At 39.6% G+C, this 16094-nt stretch overlaps 1 protein-coding gene across 11 annotated transcripts in view; it reads right to left on the bottom strand.

The window, feature by feature from the left end:
* Positions 1-313: 313 nt before the first annotated feature.
* Positions 314-16094, bottom strand: part of CLIP4 (CAP-Gly domain containing linker protein family member 4) — a 31524-nt gene continuing 15743 nt past the window's right edge. For all 11 annotated transcript variants that reach the window (XM_039707138.1, XM_039707141.1, XM_039707139.1 and 8 more), the window contains 9 exons: positions 13737-13872; positions 12881-13021; positions 10202-10285; positions 7352-7492; positions 6788-6916; positions 4445-4568; positions 3608-3672; positions 2875-2947; positions 314-2237 (listed from right to left, as the gene is read on the bottom strand). In XM_039707138.1, coding sequence (XP_039563072.1) covers positions 1916-2237; positions 2875-2947; positions 3608-3672; positions 4445-4568; positions 6788-6916; positions 7352-7492; positions 10202-10285; positions 12881-13021; positions 13737-13872 — 1215 coding nt within the window. In that variant the 3' untranslated portion in view covers positions 314-1915. The remainder of the gene's footprint in view (positions 2238-2874; positions 2948-3607; positions 3673-4444; positions 4569-6787; positions 6917-7351; positions 7493-10201; positions 10286-12880; positions 13022-13736; positions 13873-16094) is intronic.

Here is a 16094-nt window from a genome sequence, read left to right as displayed (position 1 = left end):
CCTGCTGGAGAACTCCAGCTACCCCTCAGATAAAGCAGTTCCAGCATTCCATCTGGTCAGGCAGGAAAAAGAGCATTCCTGGTAACGAGTGTCTCCTCACAGAAACTCCCCTGCTCGCCCAGGAGCACCGGGCTGTGACAGAAAGTGCTGTGCAAAGGCTTTGTTTGGAGCTGGCAGCTCTGTGCTGAACAGCCAGGAGAGAGAAAACCCTCTGGTTCACAGCTGGAGGATGCAGACTGAACTCCCTGCACTTAATTTGTACAAAAGAACAGAGGGAAGAAAGGTACATTCTGTAAAGACCCAATGAAAATTCTTTTTGCTCTACTATTTAACAGGGTTTCATTTTATTAATATCAGCAGGAAACAGATATTAGACAAAGTAAAGTTCAGTACGTCACTGAATATCTGCATCTCTAAATATAAAGCATTACTTTGTTTTTTACATTCAAAATTTACAGCTTTTATATTCAATTAAAAATTCCCATGAGTTAGAATACAATAAGCATTATTTTAAATACAGATCAGGAAAAATAACTACAGCAACATTTAAAAGGTTACAGCAGCAGGATTCTGTCTAAAAATAGATTTAAAGTATCACTTCTTCAAGTAGGCAAGAGCAAGCAAATAATTTAAGAGTAAAATGACTGTTTTGGAACACAAACCCATCCAGTTAAGATAATGTTTACATATGCTGAGCAATTAAAATACATTCTATGTTTAAACCATGGACAAAAGATTAGCAGTTCTAAAAGGCTGATACACAAATGATGTCACATAAAGGCCCATTACAGTGCTGTACCTCAAATTATCCTTAAGTCATCATAAGATCTCACAAAAAATTTATACTGGAAACTGCCCCAAAGCAAACAAAAAGTAACAGTGTCACAAACGAATCAAATAATGGCAACAGCTTGCTTGAAAACCCTGTATCTGTTCCATACCATTGGCAGGAATTACCTTGCTGTATTTATACAGACTTAATATTTATGATAAGGGAATTATGTATTCCACTCTGGGTTTACTTGCATTTTACAACTGTGATACTCATTGCCTGCAGCACCCCAAACAAAAAAATAGTCTCTAAAAAGGAGGGTAAGCTCCCCAGGAGAGTGCAAAGTGCATTATTTTAAAGAGTGCATCTTGTATGTAGCTCCTTCTACAAATGCAGAACAAAAAGTGCTTGTTACTGTACAGACTGACATGCAGCATATTTGTGCTTTTTAAAGGCTTCTTATTTAATTGCTGCTCTTCACTCGGAGAGGGGCAAATCCTTGTGTTTATCAGCCCTTTTGTATTATGGAGAGGAGGAGGAGAGGAGGGGGAAAGAGGAAGAGAGATCTGAACAGTAAAATGCAAAAATACTCCACAACCCTTTGGAAAAGGGCGGAGAGGTTTGGCTTATTTTTTTTCCTTTCTTATTGCTAGCAGCTGGTATTGGAGTTGACAAAGAGCCCAGGAACCAGGCTAATGTCACCCATCAACCACCTCCACTGTCAAAAGCAGGCAATGCACAAACATTTCCAGTTCATTACTACATGGAGAAAAACCCTCTGAATACTGCATGAACCACACAGGAACTTCAGAGAACGCTGCAGACACCCTGTTCTCCAACTGGAATGGTTTTCAAATGATGCAGCATCTTAAACCCAAGATGCTTTGATAACCTTCCAGGCAAGGGTCATTAAAGTAAGAGAAACTCAACAGTGGTTTTACTTCTTAACGTGACTGAACACTTTTTTATCTCTCTATTTTATACATATATATATTTATATAAAATATATATATTATATACACACACATACATATATACTTCTATATGTAAAACGCAAACGCAGATTTAGAGGTTCCAAAATAAGTTTGCATTCTAGGCGGGGTTTCTTTGTGCTTTAAAATACCCCCTCCCCACCGTGCGGGCTCAGCAGATGTCATCCACCAGCTTGGCCCCGTTGATGCCACGGTAGGTGACCCTGCTGGGGCGCACCAGGACGCCGTGGCTCGGCCTGCAGCTGAAGTAGCGCTTCTCCCCCAAGGAGCCGTCGTTCTTCCCCTTGGCACTGCGCAGCTCCAGCCCCAGCCAGATGCCCGGGGCGAAGTCTGTGGGGCCGATGTACCTGATGGTGCCCATCTCATTGGAGCTGGTCAGGAGCACCTGGGAGCCCTCGTGCAGCTTCACGGGCCCCTCGGAGGGAGCTGCCGCGCTGCCGCTCCAGCTGCGCCGCAGCACGGAGCTCTTGGATCTAGGAGAAAGGAAAGGGAACAAAAAAAAGTCCTTTTTTTTGTTATAAAACATCCAGGGAGAATCTGTAATTCAAGGAAGTGCATGGGGGAAAAAACACACCCTCAAATCCCTTTTTAGAAAAAAAAACTGGGTTCGATCTCATGTAACTAACAAACCATGAAATAACAGTGACAGGCCGCTACACTCGGCAGTCTGAAGTATTGGAAAAGCAATTTCCTTCACCCGATGCCAGGATCTACAGTATTTACAGCAGGTGATAGTATTGGTAAATTAAGCCATACAAAACATTTTATTTGGGGCTTAAAACAGTTTAACCGAAACAACTTTTAACATACAACTGTCAGTCAGGATCACCAGAACAACGTGAAGTCCTTTACCAAGAGCCTCTGAACTTCACCCAGCTGTGTGAAAATACAAGAATTTGGAGAATATGATTGGAAAACAACTTTAATGCCAACCTGAATTCTAGGACTGTACTCCTGGATGCCCATGGAAAACCAGTGTACTACTGGTTCATTTTGGAAAAAAAAAACAAAGAACGTGTAAAGGTCTAGATATCCTATGTGCATGAAGGGGTTTTTTTGAGCAAAGCCAACAGCCAGCTCACTCAAGCATTTGAACCTTGTAACACTCACCTAACAAAGGCATTTCTTCTGTTTATCTCCTTTTGTGAAGATGCAGAAGTGCTGCTTAGACTGCGTCTAAAACCTGAGTGGAAAGATTAATAAGCTGTCTAGGACTTCTTAAGGAAAAAAAAACAAACACCTTTATGAACACATATTCGTGTTGGTTTTTTTATACTGCTTCCACTACATTTGCTGCACATTCTCCGCTCTAATGTGGAAATTAAATTACGAAATTTATCATGAACATATATGCCTATAATATGTTTGGCTTCTCAGAGGAACAGAAATTAAATTAAACAAACCAAACAAGGGTAATTTGAAGGTCTTTTCATGAGAAGCTAAAGTAGAGGAAAAGGAAACCAACTACTTCAAGTACCTCACACAAGTTTCAGTAATTTCATAGGGACGTCCCCCTAGTGATCCCTTCATCAATCTCAATTTGTATTAAGGAGCAGGTTCTATTTCCCTTTCCCTCTGATTAGAATGCAATATTAGCAGTAAGGGAAGATTGCCAACAATCATAACTGACAATTCTTTCTGCCAGTAGAGTGTTAAGAACAATACAGTACTCCACAGTTCCTTCTGCAGGCTAGATTTTTAGGAAGGGAGCAACCAGACTACTGGCTGGCATTTGGGGTCCCTGAAAATCTCTTGTGCTTGTGGATAAGTTGGCTTTGTGCAGATGGTTCAGGCTGCAGAGCAGGGCCTGCCTCACTCAAATCCCACAATCTCCCACTCCTACCTGGAAAAGTGTGAGTTACTTTACTCCATGAAGTCTCTGTGAGAGAATCCAGAGAACCAGTCAGTCTGAAAAGCAGTAACACAATAAAGAGGTCATTTCAACTCAGCTCTGAACAAACCTACTGGCTTCTTGTCAAATATTGATGAGGTTTTGATTCTTTCCTTCTCCATCTGCCCCCAAGAGACACCAGGATTCCTGCTGCACTCAGGCTGCTCTGCAAGAAGCGCCTGAAGAAAGTCAGAGTATTTGAGTTACTTGCCTCTCACTCATTGAGACAGCAGGTATGATTCTGAGGCAGGTTCCTAAGAGTCTGCCTGAGCTGGCTTATTCAGAGAAATAAAAGCAAGAACATGTCTGGCAGAGTAACTAAATACAGGAGGAAAGAGTAAAGCACTCCGTGGATGCTCTTCCTGGAACCTAAGGAAGAGACTACAAGCAAGTGGTGCATGCTTTGGATCCTCTGCGCAGTTAGCTGGGATAAAAAGAGCCTTTTTTAGTCATGTCCAAGGGCAATTTCCTTTTATAATTGAATTTAGCAGAACACATCAGGATTGGGTCATGAAAATAAGGTTTCATGAACACAGAGTATCAGGGGCCCTGGAATAAAAATACTTCAGGTAGCTGCAAGAGAAACAGGAAAGATATGTGTTTCTAGTTTTACACTCTGCTTTCAAAAAGCTGATCTAAAACCACCAGATTTTTAAAGCAGGTTATAAACTTACATTTGCAGAAGAAAACATTTGTATCTTCTGTATCTGTTCAAGAATTTCTTCCACATTGGAAATGTACTAAGAAATCATTTGGCAACCCCAACACGACAAGAGCTTCAGTGCTCACCTCTGTACACGAGATGGGGGTGCAAATATGCCATATCTGGGAAGGCAGCTGAAGTACTGCACTCCTCCCACAGAGCCGTCGTTCTTCCCATGGGGCTTGTCCAATTCAATTCCACACCAGAACCCTACATTGCCAAGTAAAATCAGGGCATTTTTAGCAAAACACTACCGGCTTTTCTTCATCCAGACCACTGGCACAGCTGGCATTCACACACATCAAGGAAAACAGTTTCTAGTCAGAAAATGTCAAGGTGCTAATAGTAAATATGAGTATTCTAAAACAGACCTCTATGCAATTATGAAAAAATTATACCCTAATAAATCTAATTATCTCATCATTTTTATATGCTTTTTTGGTATTAATTAAAACAAATGTTACTAAAAGTTAAAACATTTGAGGAATATATATAAATATATATGTGTATATATATATGTACACCACAAAATAAAATAGAAAGTTACTGAGCATAACAGGCTATTGGACAACAAGGAGACAGCAAAGAACAGCACTGCTGTTTCACATTTCCATCTTCATTCCTCTGAGCACATGGTTTATACCTCATCTGAGATCATCAACAGTAAAATTAAAGTTTTGATATTAATTCATTCTTTCTAGCTAGCAAGTTATAATTAATACAAATTGCAAGGTTGGTCATGTGATATCAAGAGAAGGGTGCAAAAATTGGAACTGGTCATCAATTAATCTCATACAGAACACTGAATAGGCAGCAAGATGTTAATGAGCTTGATCATTCATAACCTGTGATAGATGTGAGCTAATTACACAAAGGTGCTAAATTTCATACTCCATTAGTAGTCCTTATGCTATCCATCCCCAGAAGATTCAGAATTTAATTCAAGTCACTTGGTACTAAGGCACTGGATAAAACCGTAATTCTAATTATCAGCTCAAGAAACTCAAGAATGACAGCTTATGAATTAGAAGGGCTCAGTATATCAGAAATTCTCCCCTTCCCACTTTTAGAATTAAATAAAGATCTGCATTGCAGCAGAAGGAACAAACCTTGGATAACTTCCAGAGCTTTGATAAACATTAGAACTGAAATACTTAAACGTGCATCTGTTACATTTTCTATAAATTACTGGGTTAGCAAATGGTGATGATTTGTCATCTTTCCATCCTCACTTCTTACAACAGCATGTTTTCCTCCAAAAAATTATGTTTCTGATTTAAAGCAGAGAGGGAGGAGACTTAGCATTGTCAAACAGCTTTCTGATTTCACAGTTGTCAGTGTATGTGGGAAATAGCCCTTTTCTCCCTGGTCACTTTGCCAGCAACAACACAAAGAGTGATGACATTGAAGTGTCCCTCAGGTCACTGCAGTACCTGAGCAAGGGCTGCCTACAGTGAAACTGGGGAACAGGGCAGGGATGACACAAGGACAGAGCCTGCACCACGACCTTGCATCCTGACGGGGTTTTTTAAATGCTGATGCCACCCAGTGTCACGACAGAGAACTGCCAATCACCCACCAGTAGCACAGCCCTCACCCACAGCAGGTGCTCACACCAACACCAATGCTGCTGCATTACTCTTGCAGTAACATTATAGACAGGCCCATAGAGAAGATAGTATTAGATTAAAAATTAATTTCCACAATGCAGAACAACTGGCTGCCTCTGACAGCACTTGGCTTCACTGCAAAGTGTTTTCAGCAAGGGGAAGGGAGAAGCTGAAAGGGAGAAGGATGAAAAAATGGTGGTAGGGGTTGGGCCTTTTTCAGATATTTGTAACTTTATTGAACTTGTGACCTAAAGGTTGGTCAGTTAAAATTTTAATGTTCACAATTACCCTCTTAAAGATGGCAGTAAGTTAAGAAATGAGACTGGTACATGGCATAAGAGTGCCACAACTGCAAGAGACAAGCTCTGTCAAAAAGCCTTAATACAAAACGTAAGGAGTAAATGAATGTGATCTCTAGATACCCCTTTGGAGACTAAACTGAGGATTTTCAGAAAGATTTGATAAGAAGTTGGACTCTATGATCCTTGTGGGTCCCTTCCAACCCAGAATATTCTGTGATTCTGTAATACCTACAACTTCACCATCAAGGTATCTTTCCTACATAAGTCAAGATAGTGGACAAATAAAAATAATATTTTAAACTATTATTTTTTCCTGACAGTTGCATTAAAGCAAAAAACTATTCAGTGAAACATAAGAGGGAGAGGGGGAGAGAGAGAGAGAGAGAACTTGGAAACAAACCAATTTAAATTAGAATTCTTTTGGAAGGAGTGAGGGAAAAGATGGATTTCCATTCATTTGCTCACATGTAAGCTATTCCATACTGATTTGGCAACATAATCGGAGCGCTGCACATACCTGGTGCAAATTTTGTTGTCCCACAAAATCTAACAGTGCCTGTTCTCTGTCCCACCACCAGTACTCTGTCTCCAACCTGGATTTCTCCATCAAGAGCATTTTTCCTCGTGGTTGGGGAACTATACAGCCCTGGTCAAGAGAAGAACAAGATCTGAAATTAGTGAGATTAAATCTTTAAGAAAGTTTTCAATAGCAAGCCATTTAATGAACAGAGTATTTATCTCTAACACAGTGTACCTTCCACATGTGGCAACACAAATTCTGCTTAGACAAAAACTTGCTTTGTGCAGCACGAAAACTGGACTACAGCCTTTTCTCTGGTTTGAAAAGGTACAGTAACCAACTATAAAAACACTTTACATCCTGAAGACATTACAAAAATCTTTCTAAAAGTTGCCAAACTTATGTTTATGGTTAACTACTGGTAACTACTGGTTTATGGCAAACCACTTCACAAGTGTCTTTCTTGAACTGAAACAACACAAGTAGTTCTACATAAGTACTTAATGCAGCAGTGAACTCTCCCCTGTGAAAATACACCTCAGTACCATACACAGACCATACCAGCACTATTCTTAGATGAGGCAGAGGACACTCTGGTCAGGGCCTTTTTACTGCTGCTCGTTGAGTTCCTCTTCTTGGAGTAATTCCGTTTGCCTTCCAAGGAGGCAGTAGAAGAGGAAGAGCTGCTGTACCCAGGAAAACCTAAAGACATAAATGAAAGTTGTCCTTCAGGGATTGTAATTTGGAAAAGGACAGATTAAGCAGAAGGGAAAGCTTTTGTAATATGGAAGTTATCTGCTCTCCAGGGACCACAGAACACAAAGTAAAGAGCCAAAGTTAGAACTTGTTATGCAGTGTTGGCACAAACATGTGTCAGGAATGACACAGGTGCACATGACCCTGCCTTGGGAATATGGTGATAGCTGAGTGCCAGAAGAGGTCTCCAAAAGCCCATCTTTATTATTCTATGAAAGTTAATCTAAACAGTCCCAAGCATATTTATTAAAATACATGAGCTTTAGTAATAAGAGATCATACCACCAGCCTTTCAGCATCCAGCCTACTAAAGATTTGATGAGAAGTGGAAGGAAGGTGATATTATGTGAGTGAATTATTGCCTGGATTAAAGCCTACTATATTCCATTACATACTGTATTAATATTAAAATCTGTACTATAAAACAAGAATGGAAAATAAATCACTTTTATTTCCATTTGCAAACCGTAAAGTCTAAACTGTCCAATAAGACTTATGTTCATCTTTCCTGCTTCCTTTTCAAGGCTCTTCCTCTTCTCCCCTTTCTTAACCCCTTCTGCCCAAAATGAGGCAGGGTACAGCAAGACACCTCTATGCCTCAGCTTATCAATGTGAAAAATTAAGATAATATTGCTTATCAAACTTTCCAGACTATTGAGAAGCTGAATCCATTAGTTTTGGCAAACAGCTTGGTATCGACGCAGGGTTCGTTTGTTCAATGCAATTTAATTCTCCAGTTTTGCAAAACAGTAAGGAAGAACTGAGGAAAGGCAAAGGTAGAGGGTCCAAACAAAAGCTGAGGACAGAACTCTGAAGACTCTGCAGATGGGCTACAATAAAGAAAATGCAAATTGCTGACTAAATAGTGACTAGACAGGCAAACTTCAGCTCCATGTCCGAGGTATAAACACACATGCACATTTGCTACAAACACACGCTACATGTACATAGTTAAAAGCCAGTCCAGGGATGGATTCACTGGAGGTCAGACCACCAGTTTTACAGGGATGCAACAAGAACTGCTCCAACTAAACCTGTTATCAAGATACTTCATTTTGTAGGAAATCACAGCGTGGGAGAAGGGAGAGCAGAAAGGACTTCAGCAGGCCATATAATTGATTCCTTTTCCTTCAGGCAAAACAATTATTTGTTACAACACTCCTGGACAGGTGAGTATTTGGCCTGTTCTTAAAAACATCCCGTCAGGGAAATCTCAAGACTTCCTCAGTAGTGTATCTCACCACATAATTATCCCTAGTGTTACAGGTTTTTCCCCCCTAATATAAAACCCCAATTACCACCAGTTTAGATCAAGGTTTTTTACTCCCACTACACATGCAGAGTGGGTTACACTATCCCTTGTATTCCAAAACTTCCAGTTTTAAACGTTTCAGCTTCTGTCTTTTTAATCACACAATCACAAATTTCAAGTCTTTACTCCTAAGTCATGTTTTATAAATCCAGTTGTTGTTGTCTTTTCTGAATTCACAACTGTTCACTCACAGAAGGTATAAAAAGATGCTTTCTTCACAGACCTGCTGGAGGCAAGTCCAAAGGAAGCCATGAAGATGTTCAGAGGAATGGAGCACTACTTCTGTGTGGAAAGGCTGAGAGGGTTGGGGTTGGTCAGCCCCAGAGAAATCTCATTGTGGCCTTTCAGTGCCTGAGGGGGAGCTCCAAGAAACATGGACAGACTGTTCACGAGTGGAAGCAGTGACAGGACAAGGGCTAGAGGCTTCAGACTGACAGAAAGGAGGCTTAGATCAGATATTAGGAAGAAATTCTTTCCTGTGAGGGTGGGTGACACTGGAACAGGTCACCCAGAGAAGCTGGGTGATAATATTTAGTGATCCTTGATGATTTTTAAGGTCCCTTCCAAGTAAAACTATTCTGTGATTCTGTGCCTTAAAGAAGGAATATTGGCATTCACACTTCAAATTATTCCAAAGAAACACTGCTTTTACCAACACTTACAGTATGATTTTATAGACAAAGCCTCAAAGGAGACACAACTTTTAGGGTTTGTTCAAGACAGCTGAAAGTGAGGTCCCTTTGTGTTTCAAGTTCAGCATGTACTGCTGTGGTAGAAGTTGTTATCCAATTGTGAAACCAGATAATTGCAGAGAATGATTCACATCACATGCAAAAGGCACTCATTAAAAGTTAATTTCATTTTTCATATTTGAAAATATGAGTCTGCCATGACACAACACCAAGACTGTTAAGCACTGTTAGATGGCAACACTTTATTACAGAAGCATGAACATACAACAGAATATTAAAATCTAGGCAGCAACAATACAGGGTAAAAGGTCTCCCTCAAAAACCTCAGCTGGTAATTCTGCAGATCCTCTGCAAGATCATTTACTAAGAGCCAGCTTTAAGAGCTTTTCTATGTTCCTGCCCAAGTATTCAGACAGAAATGGTTACCAAACCAACACAGAAAGCCAGCCAAACATCCACACAAATTACTTTGCTCCTAGAAAACCAAATACCTACAGGCTGCTTGAGACTTGAATTAAACAAGCACAGCAACTTTTTTTCTACAGTGTAGATACAGGACTTTTACAGAGGTAGGGCAGCAATAATACTGTTTATACCATACAAAAAATTTTTCTTAAGATGTTAAAAAAAATTTTACAATTATTTCATTACCATCTTTTGCAGGTACCGTTTTTCCTCTGTTAGCAGTCAGAAAGTTGTTTTCAGAAGCACTGTCTCTTTTTGCAATATTAAGGCCTATAAAAAGAATATATATGATTAAATATATGCATCCTAACAAGTAACAATAACAGGAAAGTCATATACAAAAACAATTTTTGAAGATTATGTAGATTTGCAGATTACTGGATGCATGGAAAAATTGATAAAACTGTATAATTCCTTAGACACTTGATAAATGGATAAAACGAGAACTGCAGAATTGTTTTGATGGAAAAGCACAGATATTAAACCCCTTAACACATTAAACCAGTCCAAACTATCTTGCCAAACAATAAACAAATGGTCTATAAAATACTAATTTTTAGATTGAAGGAGTTTTATTTCAATCTTTCAAACATTCATATCTATAACATTCACTTTAATAGACTTAAGGTCTGCTATTCGCCAGTATTAATTTCATAATTTCTGCTTTAAAGATTACACATCAAGGTTTTGAGAGAGATTTGAGATCAAATCTTCATTCAGACTACAAATAATGTAAGCATGCCAATATGATTTTGAAGAGCCTAACTCTCAGAGCAGCAATGTTGTGATATGTGTAGGAACTCATACTCTCACCTAAGTTATAATTTGCAAACAGTCATTTTGCATTTCTGACACTTTTCTACCCTAACTCAATGAAGAACAAGCTTATCTATGATTTATCCCCTCCCTGTCATGAAAGAAAAATCACATCTCTTTTATTTAACTACATCTCTCAGCTTAGTTCAGTCACAGGGACTGAACTAGTTTGTGAATGTAGAGGATTTCCCAATCTTTTATGGCCATTAAGGCATCAGATCCAAAAACTAGTTGTTTGTGACTGATAACACATTTCTTAATTTTATCTCAGTAATACTTTTCCTAGAAACTTGAAAAAGCTCTTCTCATCAATCTGTTGGATTACTCAAATCCAGTAGAACCAAATAAAATTTCAAAACCCCTATGCAATATTATAAATTTTACTTTGCAGCCTGTAACCTTACCTAGTAAAAGCATATTAATTTTTCTTGGATTATTATAAACCAATGTAATCCAGGGAGGAAGTTTAAAGGAAAGAAATGTGACCAGGTGATGCACATAAACAATGCAAATCCAAGTTCTGCTTCTGCAGCTTCATCCTTGCCCCACTCCTGCCAGCCAATCAGCCAGGCATGTTAATTGCAATGGAATTCTGTGCAAGAACTCCCTGCACACAGCAGCTTCCAGACACTCACATCCAATAGATGTAAGCTCTCCTGGGCAGATGATGCTTAACTCACTCTGATTTCTACCTTAAAGCAAGGTACCAAATGTTTAAATTTTACAAAGACACAACTGCACCTTTGGGACAGAAAAGGTGGGTTATGACTGAACTAGGTCAGTGACAAAGGACAAGTCCCTCCCATTATAGTTTAATGGGTTACAAACAGTTCACAGCAAAGTGAATCAAACACTGGAAAATATTTAACAGAATCAGTCAGCCTGGATCTGCTCCTGAGCAATACTCCTAACAAAGTGCTCATCCCAAGAAGATTTTTATGCAAGATGCCCATTTATAATAGCTTGAATCTTGTGCTAATTGTATATACAAATGCTTAAAACTTACTCCTCCCTCAATCTATGCAGACAAAATTTATATAAATCATCCATAAAGCTGTCAAAATGCATCTTTTCCTGGCACCAGCCTGCTCATTGTTTCTATACCCTGCAGATTACAGGTAAAGCGTGCAGTGTTTTAGGGTGCTTGGGTAAATTCGATAGGAATGTGAGTTATCTTCCATCCCTTAAGCTGTGCTGCCTTAGTGTGAGTCACCTGAACAGGGCTCAAAAGGCAGAAGAAATGCCAATGAAATATTTACTGACATTATTACATAGGCAGCCAAACACAGGGGGCCAGATTCTGCATGGCCAGCACTGCACACAGCAGGGAACAGCCTGTTCTCCAAACAACCTGGAACCTGAACATCAGAAAACATGGATCATTCACTCCACAGGGAGGGAACTTACACAGAAGGATTAAGTAATTTGAGCAAATTACTCAGAAAGTAAACCAGAGCCAGAGACTGAGCCCATAACTCCAATCAGTAGACTGAGGCCTTATTACAAGGACAACCTCTCTCTTCTAATTTGGCACTGGTTTTACTCAGATAATTTAATTAGCAGATAAAACACAATGAGTTAAATAGTTTCTTTATCATGTCGCCAGAAAATAAATCTCTTCAATTTCTAGGCTTAAAGGGGTATAGATTACTTACTAGATTTTCATTCCTTGCAAATTCTCCAGGAATATCTTAGCAAATAGAACCTCATTAAGTTGAGACACTTAACTGGTATCACAGCCAATTAGAAATTACTTTAATGGCTCAAGAATAAATGTTGTGGTGAGGAGTTTTCTATATAGAGTATGTAAAGAGCAAAAACTGTCACAGCACATGAGATCAATGTAATCACAGCTCCACACAACGTCCTTCCAGTACCACTCCACAGGCCAGTGAACTTCCAACCAGGACAACATGGAGTTAATCAATACCTTATCACCTCATCCCAGGCTATGAACTAACTCCAAACAAGAATTTTAATACCAAGATTTACTAATTCTTGAAGATTAGTATCTCTCCATCCTGTGTGAACATGCAAGAAAACACTCACCAGAATTCACTTTGGAAGTTATGTGTGTCACATCTACTTTCTTGGATTTGACCACAGGTGAAGACCTCACGGAAGAGCTTCGTACAGAGCTTTTCTTGTGATCAGAAGCCTTGCTTATTTTGGAAAGGGGTGCAAAGATACCTGGAGAGAAAATTGTATGTGCCAACAAAGAACCATGGTTAATGGTAAAGAAATGAAACTTTGCAGCTACTCTCTCCCACACCAATTAATTCAGGGTTTTTTTTAGCCACCATCATAACTTGCTATGCTGACAAAGCACTTGCAGGCTAGGAAGGACAAGCACAAGAGAACAGTGAAACCAAAATTCTTATGAAGCAACTTGAAGAGACAGAGTAAGTTGGAAACAATCAATCAATTAGAATCTCCTTTTTGTCCTAACAGTAACACTCAGTCTCCACTGCTACAAAACACAACACCTTTGTATGCCCTGTGTGGCCACAGCACCTCAATTAAAATACATCAAGCTCAAAGTTAGAAAACAACTATGAGCAGGAATGTCTGACCAAGGAAGACAAAGAAGGTAAAGAAACATGGCTATTACTGTTGCAGTACAAACAAGTAGTTTCAACAGTATCAATGAAAAAACAGGAAATCTCACAATTTCAAGAAAATAACCAGAAATTTTGACTGGTTGGTCGTTTCAGTCATTTTGCAAATAGTTGCAGTCAAAACATTAGGACCAGCTGAAGAAACAATAAATCAAACACAGCACAACAAAGAAAAGCAACAGAATCTGCTACCTGTTTTTATCCTCCCAAACATCTCATACCTTCCAGTAGTACTCTTTAAAATTGAGGGTTTAAAAATTGAAGAAAAAATAAAATAAAGGCTATACCGCGTTTTGGTGCGCACTTGAAGTACTGGACTTTTCCAACACTTCCGTTGTTCTTCCCTTCTGGTTCATCCAGCTCTACACCAGCCCACTGGCCACTGGCAAATTCCGTTGTGCCACAAAATCTTAAGGTACCAACCTAAGAGAAAAAGCATCAGCACAGAATGGGTTTGTTAAACAAGTATTGTTCATGAGAAAATAGTATCGGTTATGAAAGAGACAGCAAGTCGTCTCCAAAATGCAAGACAAATCATCACAAAAATGCAAACATCATTTCCCCCACTTATTCACATTCCTACCTTTCAACACTACTCAATACATTTTCCAAAAGGTCTTAGTCCTTCTGTGTATATTTTGCATTAAACAGCAGCCATGGTTATGGACAGATTTGCCACAACAGACAAGAATTAGACAGTAAAGACCACTGTAAACACAGCTCTAGGTCAGCAAGGTGCAGGAGCACATGCCCAGTGAGAGGTTTTACTTCCACTGTTTATACAAGAATAATTCCAGAATCAGGGCTAGGTATCTTCCTGAACTGGAGGTTCCATAGAAATATTAGATTAGACAAATCTCTGTGTGTATATATACGCACATACAAGTATATATTTTTTTTTGTCTTTGGAAAACATTTGTAAGTCTTCTATTCCCTCCTTATGATTAAACAAAATGTTAAAAGTCAGGAAATGTTTAAAACATTTAAAATGTTTTAAACATTTGCTGTTGCTTCAATAAATACTATAAACTCTGAACAGCTAAGCATATGAAGAATATCAAGACAGACCAGTCTTGCTGGTAAATCTTTTTCTCCACAAACATACATTATAAACTCACACACTTCAACCAAACAGGGGAGGAATAACTACAAGAAATGCATTTAACATTGATTTAAATTGATTTTTGTATTTGATTTTTAAATTAGTTTTAGTAATAAAAAGCTTTGATCTTTCAGTTGCTCAGTTTTCCTCATCTCATGTGACCTTAACGTTAGCTCATTTTACACTATGACTCCACTGTTTAATCCAAGCCTCAGAGAGTAAACAGATAGAAACTATTTTTATTTTTTTAATATAAAACCTTCCAGCTACTCTTTCCTACTGTCTGTAAAGAAATAAACATGACCCAGAGCCTCTTCTCTTATGCTGAAGATCTCCTTAAACTTGATGGTTATAGGCAGGTATGTCACTCTAATCTAAACTGAGATACTTTAGCCATTGACACAGGGATCAAATTCAGCCAGAAGTTCAGCCAAGCAGCCCCACAGATTCCTACAATTCCTCCACTAACTTTCCTGGCACCAAGAGCCAAAAACCATGTACTGAGCAGAGGAGAACAGCCAGTATCTTAAACCAGAGGTGGGAGATGGCAAAACTGCAGCTCCAATTCTGCCCAAGGACCTGTGCAAGCAAGGAGTGGGGGATCTCTCTCACATGAGACACAGCAGGAGCAGTTTTCTCCCAGCTGCTGGTCTCCCTGCACTCCCATTTCATCAGATGTGATCCAAATGGACACTGAGTCTAGCAGAGCAGGAGCTGGTGGAGCTGTGGGGCCCCACATCACGCACACAGGAACACCTGCTTACACAGCTTCCTACCCTGCACGACAACCGGAACGACAGGCGCAGTAGGAGTCAGGAGAGGAATCCATTCTCCCTCTGGCATCTACTGTGCTTGGCTTTCAAGCTTCATTAAAGCTGACATATCAGGAGACTGCAGAAGCAGGAAAGATAACAGGAACCCGTAAATACAGCTCCAAAAAATGCTGCTGTTCCAAGTGCCCCCATCCCAGCTTCCATATTCCAGAATAAGAACTGATCCAGAAGGTTAAAAACAGGGCACCGTTTTACTCATCCTGTTTTCACTTTTGCTCCACCCTGCAGAAATTTAGGAGTATCGAGGGGGAGGGGAAGGCAGGGCTGAGAACAACTTCTCCATTCAGGCAAATGGAGAAAAAGGGTGGGAAGCAATGTGGGAGTACTGCACAACAGCTCCTCGCTCACAAGGGAAGGAAGGGAGGAAAGCTGCTGTGGAAATGGAAGTTCAAAAAGCACAATCACACTCCTTCTTCCCACCTGCTCTAGAACAGATTGAGCTTCCTTAAAGAAAAACAAGCCAGCTGCAAAGCCCTCCTGGCCTTTGGCAGCACAAAAGCAGCTTCTAACAACTTCTTTAAAAACACTGCAACAGCAAAATCAATCAGAAGAATAAAAGTAACCAAACCCAGGCAGCTCTACCCATGCACAGTGAGCACATTACAGCACAAACTGTTCTATGGGCCTTACTTAGAGGAAAGAGACACAAAAGCACCAATTTCATCACTCTCTTCCTCTAAAGCCTCCATTAACTTGCACTTACATTATCT

The sequence above is a fragment of the Passer montanus genome, unplaced genomic scaffold, assembly GCF_014805655.1.
Source record: "Passer montanus isolate IOZ18808 unplaced genomic scaffold, ASM1480565v1 scaffold2, whole genome shotgun sequence".
NCBI lineage: Eukaryota > Metazoa > Chordata > Aves > Passeriformes > Passeridae > Passer > Passer montanus.
Note: the sequence above shows the minus strand (reverse complement) of the source record. Positions and strands in the feature narration are given on the sequence as shown.